Source organism: Solanum stenotomum, chromosome 6 (assembly GCF_019186545.1).
Source record: "Solanum stenotomum isolate F172 chromosome 6, ASM1918654v1, whole genome shotgun sequence".
Lineage (NCBI taxonomy): Eukaryota > Viridiplantae > Streptophyta > Magnoliopsida > Solanales > Solanaceae > Solanum > Solanum stenotomum.
The window spans coordinates 60527535-60550768 of NC_064287.1; the positions used below are offsets into that span (position 1 = coordinate 60527535).

Here is a 23234-nt window from a genome sequence, read left to right on the forward strand (position 1 = left end):
CGTCTTAAACAATTCTCACCTCATTGGTTAACTCTTTTCTGATTAAATGAGACAACTACCTAGATGGACAATATATCACAAAAGTATTTCTACTATTCAGCTTTAGAAATAGTTCTTATATTTGTTGTATAGTATTGTATTATTTTAATAACGATAACAATTTATAGAAATGTTAAATTGAGATGAGCTTTAATGCTTGCTCAAGGACGAGCAAAAGTTTAAATGTGAGGTGTTGATGTGAGGCCAAAAATATATATTTTAATCATTATTTACCTCTCATTTATTATTTATATTTATTCTTTTTGAGCATAATTTTTTATGAATTATGCTAAATAGTGTATTTTATTTATAGGAGTAATTGATGTAAAATTAAAGAAGTTTGGAGCTAAAACGAATTTAAGATGAAAGATTGAAAAAGAAAATCAAACAGACGCATAATGGATTAAATTGAATATAATAATATATAAATATACAAGGTGCATATTGCGAACTGCAAAAGGAAATATTGCCACGTGGCCACAAAGGAAGATAAGAGTGCAAGCGGCGGCGGCTACAGTGTTTCACGCGTAAAGGAATTCTTATTCCTCTTGGTTTTGGTTTCCAATGTTTTGGACTCAATTATTTTATTTAAGATTTTTTATATTCATAAATAGTCCATAAAAATAATTATTGGAAGACATTAATTATAGGAGGAGATTAATTAGAGGGCATCAAGTAGAAAATCGTCAATACTTTTTAGGTTTCTTTTCTTCTTCTTGTTTTCTTAGAGATTAGTACGCCCTAGTTCTAGGGCTGTAGCTACGAATTGATTGTTGATTATTTAAAACTTTTTAAATTAATTGTTGGTTGTCATTATAAGTTACTTATATATTCTTGTTTTAGTATTTCTTGACTGGCCAGAGATAAATATATTGTCTAATCTTAAAATCGAGATAGGAGGGATTAGATAGACCAGAGAACATAGAGAGCTCGATCGACCCATTTGGTTGAGGTGATTAGTGTTCAAGAGTGACGCCCGGGTAGGATGAAATATAAATGCTCGTCAGTTAGTCTATTTATCCCCGCTCAACGATGTAGTTAGATAGCTAACTGAAATAGGCGACGAGAGGTGTGTAACCCGACTAATACAATTAACCCTATAAATCAGTAACTCAACAACTAAAATTAGTTCTAAGCCAAGAATATGATATATGAGATTCATTACATGCGGCAACCCTGGAATTTTTCAATCATTATAAGTAATTTTATTATTTTATTTGTGTATTCTTTTCTTTTGGCACTCTTAAATAAATAATTAGATAAGTATAATTTAATAAAAATAGTTAATCGATAAATTATTTAAGTTCGATGATTTGATTTTTTTAAGAGTCACACGACTACGTACACTTGTGTGCAATTGGGAGCAACAGAAGTCTCATGTGAGGTTTTACTTGTGTAAATGATTCTCCCAAAGACAACCTGTCTTCTAACTTTGTCCAAGAGGTATACTGTACATCAATTTTGCATAAATTGTCCTATTGTAAGGTGATTTTTTAATTTTGTCTTTTAAGTTATTGATTTTTAATTTTTGTTTATTTGATAAAAAAAAATTATTGATCAAATTATTCTATCTATGATCTAATTTCACAAATTCTTGTTTGATATAAATTTTGTAATATCTTATTCATAAGGTAAAAGTTTAGAATACTCTTGCTTTGTTCGACAAAAGTTCCAAAGTAACTAAGTTATTGCTTGTAATTTTTTTTATGTTTTTTAGATTTTCGATCACCTTTTTGCTACTTAAAATATTAAATGTCAAAAATTAAATATCGTCCTTAAAATAATGAGGTTCGTGTGAATGACTTGATAGACTTTGAGGCATTATCCTAATTTTCTATTGAGTTTTCGCATGAACATAAATATAGATCGAAATATTTAACTATCAACAAAAAAAAGTCAAGATCACAAAAAAAAAGTATAAAACAAACCAAATGGGAAAAATCGACCCATCATTTGGATAATTCTAAAAAAAAAAAAGACTATTGACAACAAGTGGAGAGTTTGTTTCTTCTTTTTTCTTGAAAAGTTATTACTCCCTCCGTCCCAATTTATGTGATTTACTTTTCTTTTTAGTCAGTCCAAAAAAAAGACACATTTCTATATTAAGTGACAATTTAACTATAAAATGTTTATTTTACCCTTAATGATATGATTTACAGTCACACGAATTTCTATCATTCATTTTGGATCACAAGTTTTAAAAGTTTTCATTTCTTTCTTAAACTCTGTGCAGAGTCAAACTATCTCACATAAAATGAGACGGAGGGAGTAACAATTTAACTATAAAATGTCTATTTTACTCGTAATGAAATGATTTACAACCACACAAATTTCTATTATTCATTTTGAACCACAAGTTTTAAAAGTCTTTATTTTTTTCTTAAACTCCGTACCGAGTTAAACTATCTCACATAAAATGAGACAGAGTTAGTAATATACTATATGTTGATTTTAGGAGCATTTTAATATTTTAAAATTATGTTGAAGTGTTGTCTCCAATTCTATGGCTTCATACCTGTCAGAAATTAGACCATTATACCTTAATTACTCAGCATGGTGCATTACTTTTTTAGCCGTTGAATTTGGCTTAATTGTCACACTTCATTGCTGATTCAGTTTGATGTGAACGTTGGCCATTTTTGTTGTCTTGTGGCTTTCTGGCAGAACGTCAACTATGACCATTACTTCCTCACTCTTTATTCCCAATTATTCTTCGTAAAACATATGTAACTCCTAAGGTCACTATTTTTATTATTTACTATCTCATTATCTTCCTATTCATTGCTAGGAAGATTTCTTGTAGTATAAATAGTGGTGGTCTTCATTTGGTTTAGATACAAGAAAATATAGAGTGCATAAAGTTTGTCAAAAAAGAGAGTTCTTATTAGTTGAAGGGAGGTATTCTTTTTGTGGAGCTTTGGACTCAGTGACGGATCCAGGATTTAGAGTCTGTGGGTGCCAAATAGACTTATCAATTAAATTAATTTTATATTTGATTGAATTATTTGTCTTTTCGATATATATCATAAATCAATCAATAAAATATAAATAATAAAATATTACACTTTTATTGAGTATTTAATCAAATAAAAGAAAAGTCAAAGGAGTAATAATGTAATTAGTTTAATTTAAGTCAATAACAATTATAAAAAATTGTGTCAACTGTTTTTCCTTAAAAAAACGTGCTTGGAGCCTTTTTTTTTTCTTAAAAAACGTATGCAACAAATTTCTCAAAAAAATAGGTACAAATGGAATTCGAACCCGCAACATCAGCCTTCTAAAGTTGCCCTCCTACTGTGGCACCCTCAACCCTTCATAGATCCGCCACTATTTGGACTCAACTCTTGTCCAGAGTTGTTGAGTTATACTTTGTGTTAAGGTTGTTGTATCTTGGAGGGGACAAGTGAAGAAGGACTACTACTGGACCGGTAAAAAACATTTGTTGCAGTGGGCTTGAATCTCCTTAAAGAGAGCGAGATATCCGCGCCTCAATCTGAAAAGATTTATTTCTTCATTTTTATTTTCAATTGTAATCTTGTAATTTTGTTATTTTGTAATTTTTCACTAACACTATAGAATCATTCGATCTTTCAATCGAAGAAGCATATAATCATGAAAAAGCATGAACACAATCAATTATGTGGCACAAAATGCCTTGATATTCACAAGCAGAGATTTAACATATGGTAAAAAGGCAAAAAGCTACAAAGAGAGATTCATAGCCTAACAAAGGGTTCGATCCAATTGACGTCCATTTATGAGGTGTCAAATATATTTACCTATCATTGTCTAAGAATTAATTTTATAATTTATCCAAAAGAATATAACATATGTGATATATACCCACACCAATTATGTCTGTGGACCTAGCACTGTGACGGCGGCTCAATGTAATTGGGGCCTAAAGCAAAATTTTAATTGAGGCCTAAAAAATTTCATGCATATTTATTTAAAATTTATTTTTCTAATTGTTTAGATGCAAATTATTACTTCAACTTTTTTATAGATGATTTTTTTGAGTACTTTTTTTAATTTTTTTTTATTAATTTTAGGTAAGATTTTATCAATTCAATGCTGAAAAATATCCTTTTACGAAAGCAATCATTATATGAATTGTTAACATACTTCTACGAGTAATAAGTTGACAAACTTTAAACAAAAATAAGAGTTAGAACCATAGAATTTGATTCAAGATGTTGATAACTTGATGATATACCTTACTTTGATTGAAAATTGAGTTTAAAAAAAAATTGTGATTCACTTTGTTCAACATTGTTCGACTAATGACTCAGATTTTTGATAGAATATTACTTTAACTTATGAAAGATTTGAAGAAAAAGAGCGCAAAAAGAGTTTTAAAATAAATAAATAATGTGAATATTAGCAAAGAAATGTAATAAGACAAAATAACGTTCTCTTGATTTCTTCTATTTGAGCGGGGTTAAGGAGAATAAAAATTTATATATATATATATAAAATTTGTTCTTGAAAAAAATTTGAGGCCTCCCAAAATTTGGGGCCTAAGGCATGTGCCTTAATTTTTATAAGTAAGAGCCGTCCCTCGACCTAGTATAACGATATCGATATTTAAAGAAGTGATTAATAAATTACATGCTGAAATTGTTAAACAAATTAAATTTGTCTAATACTTTCATTATTAAGCCAAAACTATCGAGGTTTCAACCAAACTCTTTACATATTTAGCTCAGAAAAAGAAGAAATTTAAAATTGAAATAATTTTTCATCGAATCTAGGAAAAAATAAAATAAATACACCGTAAAAAAACTCCATTATTTCGTTGTTAAATATTTATTGGGTTAAATATGTAAAGAGTTTGTTTAGACTATTGTCACGATCTAGATCGTACTATTGTCACAATCCAGACCGTCGTGGCTGGCACCCACACTAACACTCCGATGGGAGAACCACTACTACAACTCAAACCAAGCAAATAATCTAAAAACTAAGGCATTTAATCAAACACGACGGAAATAAAAATAGAGTTCCCATAAACTCTAACAAAAGTCTAACAATAATAATTAACAATGCGGAAGAATAACCTAGAACCTGAAAGTCAATGTATCAAAACATTTTAACAATGAACCAAGTCGAAACACGAAGGGATACAACCCCATACTAACGAACTAACTAAACCAAGGTCTAAGTCCGGAAATGATGGACATAGACGAAAGAGAATTTCATGGCAACCTAGAAGAATTGCTCACCCTTGAATTTGAACGACAATCACTGATCTTCTAAGCGAGGTCTGTCAATAACCGCTTGAAGATGTCCTGTACTCACTAAAAAATAAGAGCAAGTGCAGAATCAATACATAACCACAATGTACTGGTAGGATCACATGGCTATCCCACTAGTGCAACATAAACAAGTTAAACAACATTATAATCACATGCATATATATCAACATATACATTATTATCAACATTTACGAACAATGAACAACTTCACGTTTATATGTCAAATTATTGGTCCTCTCATAGAACCCAAACCCAAACAATTAGCATGCCGGAACATGGCAACCAATCTCATATTTATGCCGGAACGTGGCAATCGATCCCATATTTATGCCATAACGTAGCAACCGATCTCATTCACACACCACAATCACAAGTATATCATCAAGATCATACATTTAAGTCATGATTTCATGGCATTCATCAATTAACTATCTCATTTACAACGAGTGTGATCAACATTGCAACATGCATACATATACAAGTATCATAATGAAGCAAGAACAAACATATATCACACAATCATAAAATCACAACCATCACCTACCTCGAAACAAGCTTGAAACCCTAAGAAACTTGATTCTTCCCTTTCCGGATTTGTTCCGCTTGTTCTTGGTCTACAAACAATCAATATAATACGGGAATCAATAAACAATCATTAATTACCCGAATTACTATCAATTCTATGAATCCTAGATCAAACCCATGATCCAAATTATCCAAATTAGGGTTGTTTCCACCATAGAATCTATAACAAAACCCTCATCCATCAATATTCACCCATTCTATTACGTTATACGAATCGAAAGATGAATTCAAGGAGTGAAAAACTTGCATTTAGCCTCAAGAATGGTGAAAAAACGAGTATGGGTCGACTGGGAGTCGTTCCTTAGCTCAAAAAGTCATAAAGTGCATAATAAGATCGTTTAGGGGTTTATTAATGACTTTAATTCGCGTCGGGCCCGCCACAATGGCCACCACCCCGTCATAGCGGCCCCGCCAAAGCAGCAAAATCTAGCACCAAAGCGGCATTCTCGAGACAGAGAGTTATTTCAAGAATTCCAAAATTCTCATTTCACAACACACCTCTAACCCACGACGCTCAGTAAATACTCTTTACGCTAAGATCGATTTCGAGAGTTCTACTCGCCCGAATTCAATTTTGTAAAGTCGTACGGATTCCTTAACGAGTTATCTAACTACTCATGTAATCAAAATCATAAATGATTCNGCTAGCACGGGCTACTATAACTAGTATATATATATATATATAACTGTTCTTGATAAAAATTTGAGGCCTCCCAAAATTGGAGGCCTAAGGCATGTGCCTTAATTTTTATAAGTAAGAGCCGTCCCTGGGACCTAGTATAACGATATCGATATTTAAAGAAGTGATTAATAAATTACATGCTGAAATTGTTAAACAAATTAAATTTGTCTAATACTTTCATTATTAAGCCAAAACTATCGAGGTTTCAACCAAACTATTTACATATTTAGCTAAGAAAAAGGAGAAATTTAAAATTGAAATAATTTTTCATCGAATCTAGGAAAAAATAAAATAAATACACCATAAAAACTCCATTATTTTGTTGTTAAATATTTATCGGGTTAAATATGTAAAGAGTTTGTTTAGACTATTGTCACGATCCAGATCGTACTATTGTCACGATCCAGACCGTCGTGACTGGCACCCACACTAACACTTCGATGGGAGAACCACTACTACAACCCAAACCAAGCAAATAATCTAAAAACTAAGGCATTTAATCAAACACGACGGAAATAAAAATAGAGTTCCCATAAACTCTAACAAAAGTCTAACAATAATAATTTACAATGCGGAAGAATAACCTAGAACATGAAAGTCAATGTACCAAAACATTCTAACAATGAACCAAGTCTAAACACGAAGGGATACAACCCCATACTAACGAACTAACTAAGCCAAGGTCTAAGTCCGGAAATGGTGGACATAGACGAAAGAGAATTTCATGGCAACCCGGAAGAATTGCTCACCCTTGAATTCGAACGACGATCACTGATCTTCTAAGCGAGGTCTGTCAATAACCGCTTGAAGTTGCCCTGTACTCAACAAAAAAATAAGAGCAAGTGCAGAATCAATACACAACCACAATGTACTGGTAGGATCACATGGCTATCCCACTAGTGCAACATAAACAAGTCAAACAACATTATAATCACATGCATATATATCAACATTTACGAACAATGAACAACTTCACGTTTATATGTCAAATTATTGGTCCTCTCATAGAACCCAAACCTAAACAGTTAGCATGCCGGAATGTGGCAACCGATCTCATATTTATGCCGAAACGTGGCAATCGATCCCATATTTATGCCAGAACGTAGCAACCGATCTCATTCACACACCACAATCACAATCACAAGTATATCATCAAGATCATACATTTAAGTCATGATTTCATGGCATTCATCAATTAACTATCTCATTTACAACAAGTGTGATCAACATTGCAACATTCATACATATACAAGTATCATAATGAAGCAAGAACAAACATACATCACACAATCATAGAATCACAACCATTACCTACCTCGAAACAAGCTTGAAACCCTAAGAAACTTGATGCTTCCCTTTCCGGATTCGTTCCACTTGTTCTTGGTCTACAAACAATCAATATAATACGGGAATCAATAAACAATCATTAATTACCCGGATTACTAACAATTCTATGAATCCTACATCAAACTCATGATCCCAATTATCCAAAATCTATAACAAAACCCTCTTCCATCAATATTCATCCATTTTATTACGTTATACGAATCGAAAGACGGATTCAGGGAGTGAAAAACTTACATTCAGCCTCAAAAATGGTGAAAAACGAGTATGAGTCGACTGGGAGTCGTTCCTTAGCTCAAAAAGTCAAAAAGTCCATAATAAGATCGTTTAGGGGTTTATTAACGACTTTAATTCGCGTCAGGCCCTCCACAACGGCCACCACCCCGTCATAGCGGCCCCGCCAAAGCGGCATTCTCGAGACAGAGAGTTATTTCAAGAATTCCAAAATTCTCATTTCACAACACACCTCTAACCCACGACGCTCAGTAAATACTCTTTACGCTAAGATTGATTTCGGGAGTTCTACTCGCCCTAATTCAATTCTGTAAAGTCGTACGGATTCCTTAACGAGTTATCTAACTACTCATGTAATCAAAATCATAAATGATTCACCTGATTGTTACCAGATTTTCCTACACTTCAATGATTCTGATTTCGTCCAAATCTGGACCAAGGTTGGAAAAAATCCAAATACTACAAAAAAGTTTTGTGGCCCCAAATTTTCCCCCGTTGACTTTTCTATAACGACGGAAACAGGTCATTACAACTATAGAATCATTTTATTATTTCTTGAAGGTCGATCTTTCAATCGAAGAAGCATATAATCATGAAAAATCATGAACACAATCAATTTTGTGGCACAAAATGCATTGATATTCACAAGCAGAGATTTAACATATGGTAAAAAGGCAAAAAGCTACATAGAGAGATTCATTGCCTAACAAAGGGTTCGATCCAATTGACGTCCATTTATGAGGCGTCAAATATATGTACCTATCATTGTCTAAGAATTATTTTTATAATTTATCCAAAAGAATATAACATATGTGATATATACCCACACCAATTATGTCTGTGGACCTAGTATAACGATATCGATATTTAAAGAAGTGATCAATAAATTACATGCTGAAATTGTTAAACAAATTAAATTTGTCTAATACTTTCATTATTAAGCCAAAACTATCGGGGTTTCAACCAAACTCTTTACATATTTAGCACAGAAAAAGAAGAAATTTATAATTGAAATGATTTTTCATCGAATCTAAAAAAAAATAAAACAAATACACCGTAAAAACTCCATTATTTTGTTGTTAAATATTTATCGGGCTAAAAATAATGAAACTCGAACAAAAACAATTTATAGATTTGGTCCAAAAGAAAAGAGATGGACTAAAGTTTCAATGATCATGCACAACAAGATTAGATGACTTACGAAAAAGTTATGATTGTTTTACCAAAGGTTGATAACAAAATGTTATCATCGCCCTAAGATATCACGCCCAGACCTAAGGAGGGAGTTAACTAGGGACGCGAAGCGTCTAGAGTAGAGTTAAACCTAAAAAAATCATGATTCAATAAACAACATCATAATGTGTTATAATCATAAGATCATTGTTTATACTAAGATTTTATTTATAAGATCTACACTCTTAATTTGCATGATTCTACTAAAATAGTTTAAGTTCTTTTGCATGGTGCATCCTTGTGGCCATATTGGTGGTACCAAAGGATGAAAATGGTGAAACTCTCCCTTTATATGTGGGATTTAATCAGTTCATTACCAAGTAGTATCAAAAACCCTACCACATCTTTAACCAGAGGCTTCGTTTTTGAGTATAGGGAATGAAGAAACTCCTAGTAGAAATCGTTTCACATATAATGGGCAACACGACTTCGGATTAATCGAGCAAGTGTGCAGCACATATGCTCAAATCCTCAGACCTTCACAAAAATGCATTTAAGACTTTTGTTGAAGACTATTTCTTACTCAAACTAAGAGAGCCTTGACGTAACTGGTAAAGTTGTATTCACGTGACCAGTAGGTCACGGTTCCAGCTGTGAAAACAGCAGTCCCATATTCTCGAGAAAATGTGGATCTTTGTAATATAGTTAATATTTACGAAAACCTCTGTACCATATTTCCACTAACAAACTACCCATTGTTCAATGATTTTACTAGGGTCATTCTTCAGCTAAGGCCTGCACAAAGTCAAATTGTAAACATCAATAAATGCTTATAGATAAACAAATACAATCAAGATGAATCATTCCACAGGAATGCAAACTAAATACCCCAAGTGGATATAGCTGATCGTTCATTTCGAACCACTGTGCAGTTGCTTCACTGTTGGGTGTTTGTAGGTAAAGGGCATACTTACAGTACCTTGGAAGAAGGGCAAACTGGAGTTTTTCAGACAGCTAGAATGGATATTCTACTTACGACTAATAACTCAACATCACAAGATAAGATATGACAAGAGAGGCTTATTCAAGTATAAGCAACCACCGCCTTCAACCTTGAGGTTATGATTCGAGTCACCAAGGGAGTAGAGTGGGGAGCTCCTGGGGTGGAGTTAAAAGAAGCAGTACAAGATAAGATAGAAACTCACTGTCAAATACCATTACTAACAGTGAGACACCTAGTCAACCTTTAGAATAAATAGCTCTTCACATCCTAAGTACTATCTACAATCCCGTTTATATTACTGTTTTTACATCTACCGGTCATAAGGAAATTCCATGTCGTTCTCGGTCACTTTAAACGGTTGAGGATGTTGGCCAGAGCAATAGAGATTCCACATCTTAAAATAAGACCGCTCCAGATTCCGTACCTAATGATACATAGAAAAGAATAAGCATGGTTAACTAAAAGAATAGCACTCAAAGTAACACATTTGTAGCGGGGGTTCAGCAAATCTTAAGGTACTTGACGTCATAAGCATTGAATAACAGTCATATATCATGGCATTGGATCACTCACCCAGCGCTGTGTGTCAAACAGAGGGCAACTCAGGCGCACAGCCTTGAGTCTATTGGTGAGATCTTGGAGCTTGGGACGATTTAGTGCCAGTGACACTGCCTTCTCTTCATACTCCTTCATACTGTAAAACATAAAGCAAATCAAAATGAACAAAGCCCGAAAAGGTAGAGATACATGGATAAGAAAAGTATGCTCTCCTTTTCTTTGTTTCTACACACGTCATCCCTGTCTGAGACTATATGGTTTAAATTAGGTAGGATGCCCTTTTCACAATGCAATTTTCGCAAGCAGAATAAAATTATACTAGATTGTTCAGTCTTACGGTCAGATTGAGTTTGTACCAAACATTTTTCCTAGATATATACCAAAATAGCAGACCGCCAGCCATACAAGATAACAGTTCACGTGTATCTTGAATAAAGCTTCTAAAGTGCAATTCAATGGAAATATCAACTTAAGAAAGGAACATGTTTGTCAGGTCCAAGCCATCATAGGAACCTGCAAAGTCGAAAACACCTACCTGCTAACAACCATCTCCTCACCAACCCCTGTGGCCAAACACAACGAACCAGCCACTCTAGTTGCCATTTTCTCAAGGGGAAGGGTGACCATCGGAAGACCAGCCCAAAGTACATCTGTTCCAGTGGTATGTGCATTGCACAGTGGTCTGTGAGAAAAAGAAACCAAATTCATCGGCATGAGTTGAATCAACACAGGATATTGCAAAAGGAAGATGCAAGAAAAGTTGTAATATTCTAACGTGTCAAGGCAAAGATCTGCCAAGGAACTGCGTCTGATGTGCTCTTGTTTCATCGCAACATCTGTGAAAATAATTTGATCCGGCTGCACACCATGTGTAGCAGCATCTGGAAAAGAATAAATCACATTAAGGATACCTCTGGTAACAGATTCCATAGAATAATATTTCAAAAGCCTCATCACACAAGCTTAAAGTAACAGAAGTAATGTGAAGAGAAACATACGTGCGCGAACCCTCGTTTCCCCTGCAGCTGGAAATCTGAGCAGCCAAAGAGCACTGTTTGGTACACGCTTAAGAATATTGCACCTGCAATATCAAACTAAAGAGTATAATGCAACTTGTCTTAACCAACAGTATATATACCAATATAAAAGTCATCTGAACCTACCATGTCTTAAATATCTCGGGATCCATCTTGTAGAGCTGATTAAAACAAGCAAAAATGAATTTGTCCTCTGGCAGCCCATAATCTGAGCGCCTGGGTTGGCAGCTAGGATCTAACGCGTCACGGTTTTTCTAGACAGTGGCATGAAACCCATCAACATTTGGGAAGGAGAACAATGACAAAAAATTCAAAATAAGAATCTCAGAAGCTTGAGCCCGAGAACTCACTTGCTTATAATCATTGACAAAATAACAATGAGGGAGATGGACAAGCTTCTCTGAGTAAATATGTGAGTAAAGCGTAGGTGACACAAACTACCAAGTATACAGGAGAAGCAATATCAAGGACAAGAAAGAAGAGCAAATAATGTGAAGTTTAAATGTGTACTGTGTAGGTGAAACAAACTGCCGTGTATTAAAAGAAGTATGTCAAGATCATAAGAAAACGGAAAATAAGTAACACACCTCATCTGTAACCAAATAATGTATATAGTTAGCTCCAGTGGTTCCAGGAAACCCCATATACGAAACCTGGATAGGAGCAGGCCGCATTGCAAAGATCTCATTTCGGGCCCCCTACAAAACATAATTAGCAGGTTAAAGATGAGCAGTAGCTTACCGATACAAAACTTTGCAGAATAAATACGCGGTCATATGACAACAAAATTGTAGTAGAAAAGCTCATGAGACCATCCAGAACCCTGCAGTTGCGTAATGAAAAAATGTGAGATGACATTTTCGAAAATACTCATAGCCCAAGGTCATGCTTATCCAAGTAACCTGATCTCCATAATTCCGAGGAAAATCCCCAACAATGATGGCTCCGTTTTTTTCTGGTTCTCTTTTATTTTTTAATGAGTTGCATTCACAAGCAAATGAATTCAGCTACAAACAAGAATATGATCTCTTTAACAAGGTTAGGAACCGATATCTTACCTTAGTATAACCGTTAAGATTGATTAGGATCTGTATTTGATCCTCATTAATCATCCTAGCTATCACATCAGATGTCAAGGACGATACATCAACAAAATGCTCTGCTTCTGACTGAATGCGGAGCCTCCACTCAGTGCCATCATTTGGACTCAAAGCATAGCAGAACACCTGGTAATAGGAGTCCTTGTAGGCTTAATAGGAACTGCGGAGGGAGGAGATGAGGAGGGGGGATCATAACAACACCAATGCATCTTAAAAATGATATGGTATTCATACCTCAACATTTTCTCTATCGTGCATGCCAAACACTGAACCCATCAGATGTGATAGTGGGTGGTTGCCAAAATCACTACTCACATATCTAGGCACATTGAAAAATTCTCATTATACTAGTAACATTTGTGAGTAACTGTAGTGTCCGAGGAAAGATGTAAGCAAGTAGACAGCTGATCGGAGACTTACCCAACCCTAAGCCGACCACTCCTGCTACCACCCTTTATTGGCAATGGAGGAGGATGACTGAAAGGAGGAAGTGAGAAACGAGCTGCAATTACAGAGCAGTGCTGGGCATACTTACAACTGTATGATCAAAGGAAAGGTTAGTTAGGAAGTCACATCATTCTTTTCCATCGATCCAAAAGAAAATCCCTCACCTGATTTCTAGAGCTAGCAGTGGATCGAGAGGGTAAGCAATTGCATGAAAAGGCTGTACACTTGGGATAACTGACATCTACGACAAAGTTGTGGTAGAGAAAACAATTAAGGAAATTATGAATCAGTATCACAGTGATCAACATATAGCTTACAATACCGACATGTCATGGTTGAATGAGAAGCTGAGATACCTTAATCTGTCTTCTTAGGATCCCCTCAACTTCAATAAACATCTTCTCTCGATCATCCCAATCACAGACACACTAGGAAGTATAAAATCAAATATAATAAGTGTGTTAGAAAAATAGAATTCCAGCAAACATTCATCCAATCAGCAGGTACAAATTAAGCCTCAGTCCAGAAAGCAACATATCACNTGAATGAGAAGCTGAGATACCTTAATCTGTCTTCTTAGGATCCCCTCAACTTCAATAAACATCTTCTCTCGATCATCCCAATCACAGACACACTAGGAAGTATAAAATCAAATATAATAAGTGTGTTAAAAAAATAGAATTCCAGCAAACATTCATCCAATCAGCAGGTACAAATTAAGCCACAGTCCAGAAAGCAACATATCACTCTAGTGTCCATCCCTACCTAAGAATACCAGCTCAAGAAAAAGTAATGTCTTATGAAGCTAATTATTGTTCCTCACGAGATGCGCATGGAAATTACCTAAGTTCCTTACAAACACTAAATACTAAACTTACGTATTTCCTTCCAAACTGGTAAATTGGCATCGGAGGTAGAAACGAACACAAGACAAATCGAAGTCATAACATAAAACCTATTAAAAACAAAGGAGAAAAAGAGCACAGCGTGAAACTGTCATTTAAATAAAGTAGTTTAGTTGTTGAAACATATCTTAAGCATATAGTCCGTTAACAGATAATATTAACTTATGAGCTTAATATTTGCAGGTCAGGTAGATCACGCTGACATTAAAAAAGGCAGCAAATATTTCATGAACTCTTTGATAACCCCACCAAAGAAAACATTGGCAACTGATGAGTGCAGATACCTGCAACGTGTGAAGAAGATTACAAGTTGCTTCTGGGAAGTCGGGACGTAGCATCAAAGCTTGTCTATAGCTTTTTATAGCTGCCTCCACATTGCCACTGCAGAAGATTGAATGAAAGCATTTCAAACGAGCAAAATGGACATAAACAAAACGCACGAGAAAGGACCATTAACTATTTGAAGCTTGCAAACTAGACAATGAACCTGTCCTTATAAGATGAAGCCAAATTTGCATGAGCCTCTGCCATATTTGGTCTTATGGTAATAGCTAGCATATAGTCCTGAATAGCTTCGTTAACTCTACCAATCTCCTTGTATGTGTTACCTCTATTGACAAGTCCATCAGCTGCCATGGGATCAATCCTGAGTACCTCATTGTAGCAAGATATGGCATCTGCATAGTTACCCTGTAAGTTAACCAAAAGAAAAATAATCACTTGTCTGGTCAAGACCCTGCAAAGGGAGCGCACTAATTTGTCAAGAGAGAACAATCACTTCTAGCTATCTTTGCAGCCACATACAGCCGTCCGAACAGCTTTTCTTTCACTGACATGAAAATTATTGTTTCTTCAAATTACATATAAACATGTACCTGCTGCTTGTATATTATGGCTAAATTGTTAAAAGGAGCTGAAAGCCCAGTTGTCACAGCTAAAGTTGCCTTGTAACACTGTGCAGCAGCACTCATCATGTTCCTAGAGAATCAGGAATGACAACTCTGAAGATTACTTGATCTGAGCATCTCCAGTCCTCCCAAAAGGGGGTAACCGCAAAAGAAAATAATTAATTCAATCAAGTAAACCCTACCACTCCATATAAATGTTTCCAAGATTAGTCAGTGCTTGAGGATGGTTAGGCTGAAGTGAGAGGCATTGCTGTAAGCACCAAACGAATAGATTAAGAAAATAGCACGATAGAGAAAAAAGAAAGCATGTATCCACACAAAAAGTGAATATAGCTTACACGATAGTAATGAATTGCTTCTTCAACCTTACCAGCATCTTTCAGAGCATTACCCTAAAAGCAATAGAGTGGGTAGTGTAGATAATTAACACCTGAAGAAATTAATTTTGTACTGGACAGCTACACAGTAGAAGATGAAATAATAAAGGCCCACCAGATTGTTATATGCCTCCAAGAATCCAGCATCACAGGTTATAGCTCTCCTGTAATTAAGCATGGCCATCTCCAGGTTGCCTTGTTCATAGTACACAGTAGCTAAGTTGCCTGCACATATTTTACATATTTACGATCTGTACAATGATTAATCATCATCATTGAACACTACTGCCCTATGGATTCTTTCCCCCAAAGATAAAGAGGAATTCAGTAATAGGCTTATATGCACCATGAGCTGCAACACCACTGAAATAAAACTTTCAACAGACAGAATTTGTGAGGCTCTCCCTTCCCTCACCTCCTTTTATTGATGCAGGGGGGGGGAGCTAATGTCTAGTTAACATCAAGCTATGTTTTCCATGCTACTTCATCTTCCACAGCATACACTAAATTCATGGGAAAATGGGAACTTGAGGTTTTAGCCTATTGCCAAAATGACTGCCATGCTAAAAATACAAGCAGTATGATTAATCCCCAAGAAAAAAAGGAAGGGAAGAAATATGATGTGATAATTCTGTGCAAAGACATCAATAAATACACTTACTAAAAGAAAGGCGTCTATAAGTATAGAAGTATAGATGAGTACTGTATAAATGAAAATCACCCAGTAAAAAGCAACCTCATAGCAATGACTATGAAGCTAAGACCGAGAAAGGTGCACTTACCAAAAGCCATGGCATAGTCTGGTCGCACAAGGAGAGCACGCTGGTAACACATAATGGCCTCCTGTGGCATCCCGAGAGCCTGGAAATACAAAGCAGATACACATATTTCTCACATTCTTGTCCAGGCATTTTGCACAACAAACCATATTAGCACAATGCAGAAGCGCTTACCTTATACACATTTCCCAGGTTCAAATATGCATCTGAAAAATTTGGTTTTAGCTTGACAGCTTCCTGGTTGTGAGAAGTTCAAACCACAAAATAGTGAGTCAACTTAATAGCCCATAAACAAAGAGCGGAGGCAAAATAAAAACAAATTTGGCAAAAGGTGGAGGATTTGTGGCTTAGGTCGCAGGTTCAAGCCCCACACCATGCAAAGCAAATCCCGGTATTTAAGTGGAGAAGGGTAGAGGGGTGGGCCCATTATCCACCGAGTTTAGAAGGCTGTGATTGGTCCAAAGGGCGGGTCACAAACGGATTTCTCGGTTAAAAAAAAACAAATCCAAATCTCTGATATAATAAAGTGATATACACTACGATATAAGGTACTCCTCCATACCTTGTAGTACTGCAATGCCCTGTTAAGATCGCCAGCATCCATGAAGAGGCCAGCAAGATTGGACCATGCCACAGCAAATGTAGGTTGTATGCGCAGTGCCTCCACATAACAATTGTATGCCTAACGGAAAACTAATAATCAAGACAACAGAAATCAACCAGCATAACAAGAGCCAGCAAAGCATCTATAGCCAACAGAAAAGCATAGGAACTGCACTTCAAGACTGAAAGACCTGTCAAAGAATAATACAATTGGAGAATGCAGAGTATATCTCACTCAACACATATGTGTAGACGTTGTACAAAGTTCAAGTCCACAACCATCCTACAGCCACTTGTTAAATACATATAGGGCCCACCATCGATGACAGAACAAAACAAAATATAAGTTATGAAGAACCAGTGTTTTACCTCTTGCACCAAACCTTGTGCTTTCATCAGATTTCCAAGATTGCTATGTGCGTCAACCTAGAAAGAATACAAGGGAGTCAAGAAAAAAACATAGCAAAAAGCAAATCAACTGAACTGTTACAAAGAAGCCAAATAAATAGGTAATCTTGAATACCAGACGAGGATTTAAAGCTAGAGCCTGATGGCAACATTGGGCTGCGTCACTCAGCCTTCCTTTCCTCATATATGCACCAGCTAAATTTGACCAGGCATCAGCAAAATTGGGACGCAGCTGCAACCAAAATATTACCGTAAATTATGTCATTCAACAATAATGAACCATAGTTATATTATAGCAGAATTATAGCAAACACCTTTGCTGCTATATCAAGATTCCAAACAAAAAGCCAAACTTGCAAATATATAGTTGAGGAACCTGTTGCCATAATTTCTGTGAAAGAGAGGCTTCCATCACGTAGGAAAATGAAAGGTCTTCTTTCGATTTTTGAAATAAGAAAGGAGAACAGTGAATTTCTAGGACCCAAATTGACCTGTATATACTCTTTTCCTATCCAAATTGCGCATTATATATTCTTTTTTCGATAACCAGATGCCCCTTACATATCCTTGCGAGCTCTATTTGAAAAGGTAAGAGTTATTTTAAATCACCAAGAATTAGCCTGTTATCAGACAGAAAATTCCTCTTTGAATAAATTGTTAAGCATTGCCAAAAAGAATGGTCACTTTTAGTGTCAAAAGCCAAAACCCCAGAAAATATAACTTAACGAACAAGTGACTGGTAGTAGTTTTGCATTTGATACAAGACTTGTTAGTTGTTTCCGATAGTGGCGCTTTAGCACAAAGAGATGAAGCGTCCGGGACCCCGGCCAACAAGACCACAACAATCTAAACATAGTTATCTCAAACCCCTAACTTCTGTTAGCACCACCTTTTCTAAATGTTTCATGCCTGAGGGTTGAGATGCGCAACTTATGCAACATAGTCTATGCAACAAAAATCCAAGGCCACATAGACCCATTTCCGAACCAACACAAGATATTATTATTGGACTCTGTGTATTAACGAGCGGAAATTATCGAGTTTTCAGCTAGTTGTTATGTGTAACGCGCCTTCCCTCCCCTCACTTTGGAAAGATTGTCAATATTTTCTTATGATGACCTGGTCGAGAGAGTACGATATGATCCTTTTGATTCAACATCCACCATGCTTCAACCCTCGGATCGTTGGTGAGGAACATTATGAAACCACCAAAAGAGTTAAGCAAACTTTAAAACGTTACAAAGAACTTCAGGACACTAGAGCAATCCTTGAATTAGATGAATTAACCAAAGAGGATCGTTAGCATATTTCAGGCAACAATTCTTCTTTATTTTCCTTTTATTCTTTATCCAAAAATAGTCTGGGCATATACACAGAAAATATTTCTATATAATATGCAAGTATTTGACTAATAACAACTTGATTTACAATATGCAGGAAATTTCTATGGACTGGGAGCATGGAGTTATCACACAAAGCTATACTGGCTTGGGATAAGATATGCTCCCCAAAATCTGCAGGAGGCCTGAATGTACTGGACATTTCACTCTAATATAGTCCAGCAGTCTGTCACTCTGTGGAATTTATTTAGGAACTTATGTAGGAAGAAGGATAAGTTGTGGGCGGTATGGATTCACACAGAGGTTGTTAGACCTACTATGTTGTATGGGGCAGAGTGTTACCAGTCAAGAACTCTCGTTCAGAAAATGAATGTAGCGTAGGCCATGGATGATGATGCTTAGATGGAATGTGTGGGCCCAAAACGAATAGTACCATCTAGGGTATGGTGATTTCTACTGAGACAAAAAATTCTTAACTCAACAACCCAGCAATAAAAAACAGAACTTGAAGAGTCCTTAAATTTGCTTCCATGTGGTTCGCACCAAAGAAAATCAAGAGATGGGAAAACTTAAATAGCAATAGTTTCCAAGTTAACAAAAGCCATGAAGAGGTGCACACTCAAAAAAAAAAAAAAAACGCTCGTTATTCCAACAGCATTAGTCATGCTTATTAACCATCGACCTAAGTGGGATAATGAAAGTTATAACATTCCAATAAGGTAAATGAAGATGCATACAAACCTCTATTGCAATCAAATAATAGCGTATTGCAACATCGATATTGTCCTTTTCCTGCAAATAATAGAAGGCAAACAAATCATATCGATGTTCAATCACAAAAAGCAAAAGTTAGCAACTAGAAGAACTAATACAACCATACCTTCCAAGCATTTGCCATATTTCCATAGCACTCAGCAAACTGTGGATTAACGCGGAGGGCTTCTTCATTTTTTGCTATGCATGTATCAAAATCATGCAACTAAAACAAGGAAAAATAAAATTATTTACATAGATCTATGGGGATAAGTACATGCAAGACATAGGAGGCAGTAGGCACTGTGAGTATAAAACACTGCCATAAAGCATACCTGATAATATATAGCCCCCAAAAGAAGAAGATTATCAGTGCGCTGGGAATTTCTCTCATAAACTGCCTTGCTATGCTCTAGAGCCTGTTTATAGTTTCCAGCTTTGTAGTTCTGATGAGCAAGAGATAAGAGTGTGTCCTCATCAACTGTGGCACAAGAAATACAGATGTCAAAAGCTATAAAGAGAGAGAGGGTGGGTGTACTAGCAATGCATGTTATCACTAATAAAGCAGTTCTGATAAGCAAGAGTTAAAGGTGTGTCCACATCAACTGTCGCACAAGAAAATGAGAAATACAGATGTCAAAGTAGAGAGAGCTCCAACCTTGAAATCAATTCTAATAAATGGTCACATGTGATCCACCACAACTAACGGTGTCATCACCACGAGAAAAGGAAAACCAACCAAAAGTAAATGTCGCGCTATATAGCATTCAAGTTTTCTCACGTTAACTTGTTAGTTTCTAGAAATCTTGGGTGATACTCTTATTTTATGTTATATGGTATCTTTCGGGATTTGAGGTTCAGCAGAAACTTACAAGGCTAATAAAAAACTTGGTTGGTTTGCTCCACCATCAAAAAATTACTATGGGTTCTCAGGATGTTTGGAAATGGGAACAGGGGAAATGGAGTCTTTTCCGTTTTGTGAGAGAGGGGAATGTGTACCCACATACCTCGATATGGATCCCTAGAGCAACGAGAAAGGTGTGCTTCTTCACTTGGCTAGCCACGAGGGGGGTGATCTTGACAGCGGAGAACTTGAGGAAGAGAAAGCTTGCTTGTGCTAGTTGGTGCTTCATGTGCAAAGAAACAGGGGAAGACATATATCACCTGCTCTCACATTGCCAAGTAGCATCTTAGTTATGTGGGGAGCTGATGAGATGGTTTGGTTTTGAGTGGGCAATGCCGAGAACTGTGAAAGAAACAGTGTTTAGCTGGCTTGTAGAAGACACTAGACAGGGGAGGAGATGCAAGACATGTGAAGTTGCACCTTTAGCATTGATGAGGACCATATGGAGAGAGAGGAATAGGAGAGCTTTTGATGGAATAGAGAAACATGTCGTCCACTTGAGAAATAGCCTCGTTTACCTTATTTCTTTTGGTGCACCATAAAGTAACTTTTTGTATAGATGATTGGGTGGCTTTCGTAGAAAATCATGTATTTTTGACAGATTTTCTACATTTTGTACACGGGCTAGTTAATGCTCTTTTGTTAATAATATTCTTACTTCATTTTTAAAAAAAAACTAAATGGGATCTTTGGCATAGCCGGATATTATTGGACTATCTAGCATTTTCAGATATTATTTGTATTCAACTGTCAAATTCATCGGTGCTTCGACTTTCATATTCCTATATCAATATGCATGTAGGTTAAACATTGGAATATATGACATTCAACTATCCAATTGCTGGAAGTCCAAAGATCTCAACTTTGTGCTATTAATAATAGTTATAGTAAACAATACAATCTGCCATTGTTGGACACTAATATCATTAATAATGACATTAGTCACCCAAAGCCCATGCTTGTTACTCTTATCTGCATAATAAGTTGGAATTAAAAGCAAACCATGAAGCAAATGGGCTTTCCCTCCTCCATTCTAATCTTCTTCATTTTTTCCCTTTATGTTCCTCAACTTAATGGTAACCATAATTTGTTGGACGAATCCAGCACAGGACTTACACTGAATGTTAGTTTCAACTTGACAAGGGCATAAGGGAAAAGTTAGAGTCCTTGTAAACTACGTCTCAGCACTTAAAAATCATGACTATCTTAAGCTTCTAGCCTTTCAACTTGACAAAGGTATCCATACAATTAGTCAAGTTGCGCATAAGCTAGCTCGGACACCACAATTATCAAAAACATACTCTCTAATACTCAAAATCATCTTCCTAATTAATTAAACCCTCTTAACACCGAATTCAACTGTAAAGACAAAGACTCTTTAACCGCAAAACACCTCGATTCCAAGGCTAAACACATCTAACTAAATAATTTTTTTTAAAAGCATAAACAGCTCTAAATATACTTTACTTCACATCCAAATTCAACATAAAGACACAACTTCTAACCTAACCACATCAATCTAAACAATTTTTTAAAAAAAAACAGCTCGAATATACTTTACTTTACCCTCTAACATCAAAATTTGCAATTTTTAACCTAAACACATCAAACTAAACAAAAAATTAAAAAAAAAACAGCTTGAATTATACTTTACTTTACTCTCTAACATTGAAACTCAACATAAAGACACAATTTTTAACCTAAAAGTTTACAAAAAACAGCTCAAAATATACTTAACTTTACCCTCTAACATCAAAATTCAACATAAAAACACTATTTTAACCTAAACACATCAAACTAACCAAATTCAAAAAAAAAAAAAAAAACAGCTCGAAATATACTATTACGTTACCTTCTCTAGACAAGTCAGACTTGATATTCACAGATGACAAAACCGACTCAGCATAAAACGGAAACGACGAATCATTTATCGGATCACCATCATGTGAAACCCTAGAAATCAACAACTGTTGCTGATACTGCCGTGGATCGCTTTGCAGCGACAACATCCTGATCTACAACATGCACTATCTCCTCCAAATTCACAGAAAAAGTGAAAGAGATAATGAAATTCAGCCGAAAATTGAAGAATTATTCTTCAGCAAATGGAGAATTCCAATTTTCCTTTCGATTTATTATACTGTAAGCAATGACTGTTGTGCTTGTAGTTACGAGCTCTTTTTCCATTGGTGTTTATGTGAAATGACTGTATTACCCTCGTGTTATGCTTTAACACATGTGGTTTGTTTGGTATTGGTCGGTTTGACTACTTTATTATTATTATCAATCACTGCCTTTGTTTTTAAAAAAATGTATATGATTTAATATTCTAAAACATAATTTTAAAAAATGTAAAATTCATGAGTTTATATTTTGTAAAAAAAAAAAAAAGTTTATCATTTTAGATTTTGTAAAAAAATAATAATCATGTTTGGCGTGAAGAGTTTGTTCGTACCATGTGAAAGTTTTATGTTAACGAATAACTAGTTATTACTATTGTTGATTGATAGATCTTTATAAAATTATGTGTAGTTCAAATCTTGTAATTGTAAATATTGATTTATAAATGAAACACGGAGATATGCAATTTATCAATGTGGCATTTTAGGATATTATGATACTTTGTTTATGAGCTATAGTTTGTTTATTTGGTAAGATTGTGTAATTGAAGAAGTTTTGATGATTTTCAAAAATAAAGATTTTTTCATGTTTATGAAAATAATACAATTTCAGAATCTATTGGTGTTTGTGTGAAATGATTGTATTACCCTTGTGCTATGGTTTAACACGTGTGGTT

General features: G+C 35.4%; 1 protein-coding gene across 2 annotated transcripts; it reads right to left on the reverse strand.

Annotated features, from left to right (window-relative positions):
- Positions 1-10536: 10536 nt before the first annotated feature.
- LOC125866617 (probable UDP-N-acetylglucosamine--peptide N-acetylglucosaminyltransferase SEC) lies at positions 10537-22577 on the reverse strand. Of its 2 annotated transcripts, none has more exons than XM_049546900.1 (28): positions 22290-22577; positions 19869-20014; positions 19661-19759; positions 19522-19572; positions 17556-17672; positions 17402-17458; positions 16992-17111; positions 16604-16666; positions 16433-16511; positions 15766-15875; positions 15612-15665; positions 15456-15523; positions 15241-15343; positions 14853-15055; positions 14650-14746; positions 13817-13888; positions 13625-13701; positions 13434-13550; positions 13248-13332; positions 12972-13139; positions 12501-12611; positions 12264-12350; positions 12040-12167; positions 11875-11957; positions 11652-11757; positions 11412-11558; positions 10892-11012; positions 10537-10742 (listed from the first exon to the last, which is right to left on the reverse strand). In XM_049546900.1, the coding sequence occupies exons 1-28, from the start codon at positions 22444-22446 to the stop codon at positions 10629-10631; spliced, it is 2940 nt and encodes a 979-aa protein (XP_049402857.1). In that variant the 5' UTR covers positions 22447-22577; the 3' UTR covers positions 10537-10628. The 2 variants fall into 2 exon arrangements, with proteins under 2 accessions (XP_049402857.1, XP_049402855.1); XM_049546898.1 differs by lacking the exon at positions 13817-13888 and adding an exon at positions 14023-14094.
- Between the last annotated feature and the right edge of the window lie 657 nt (positions 22578-23234).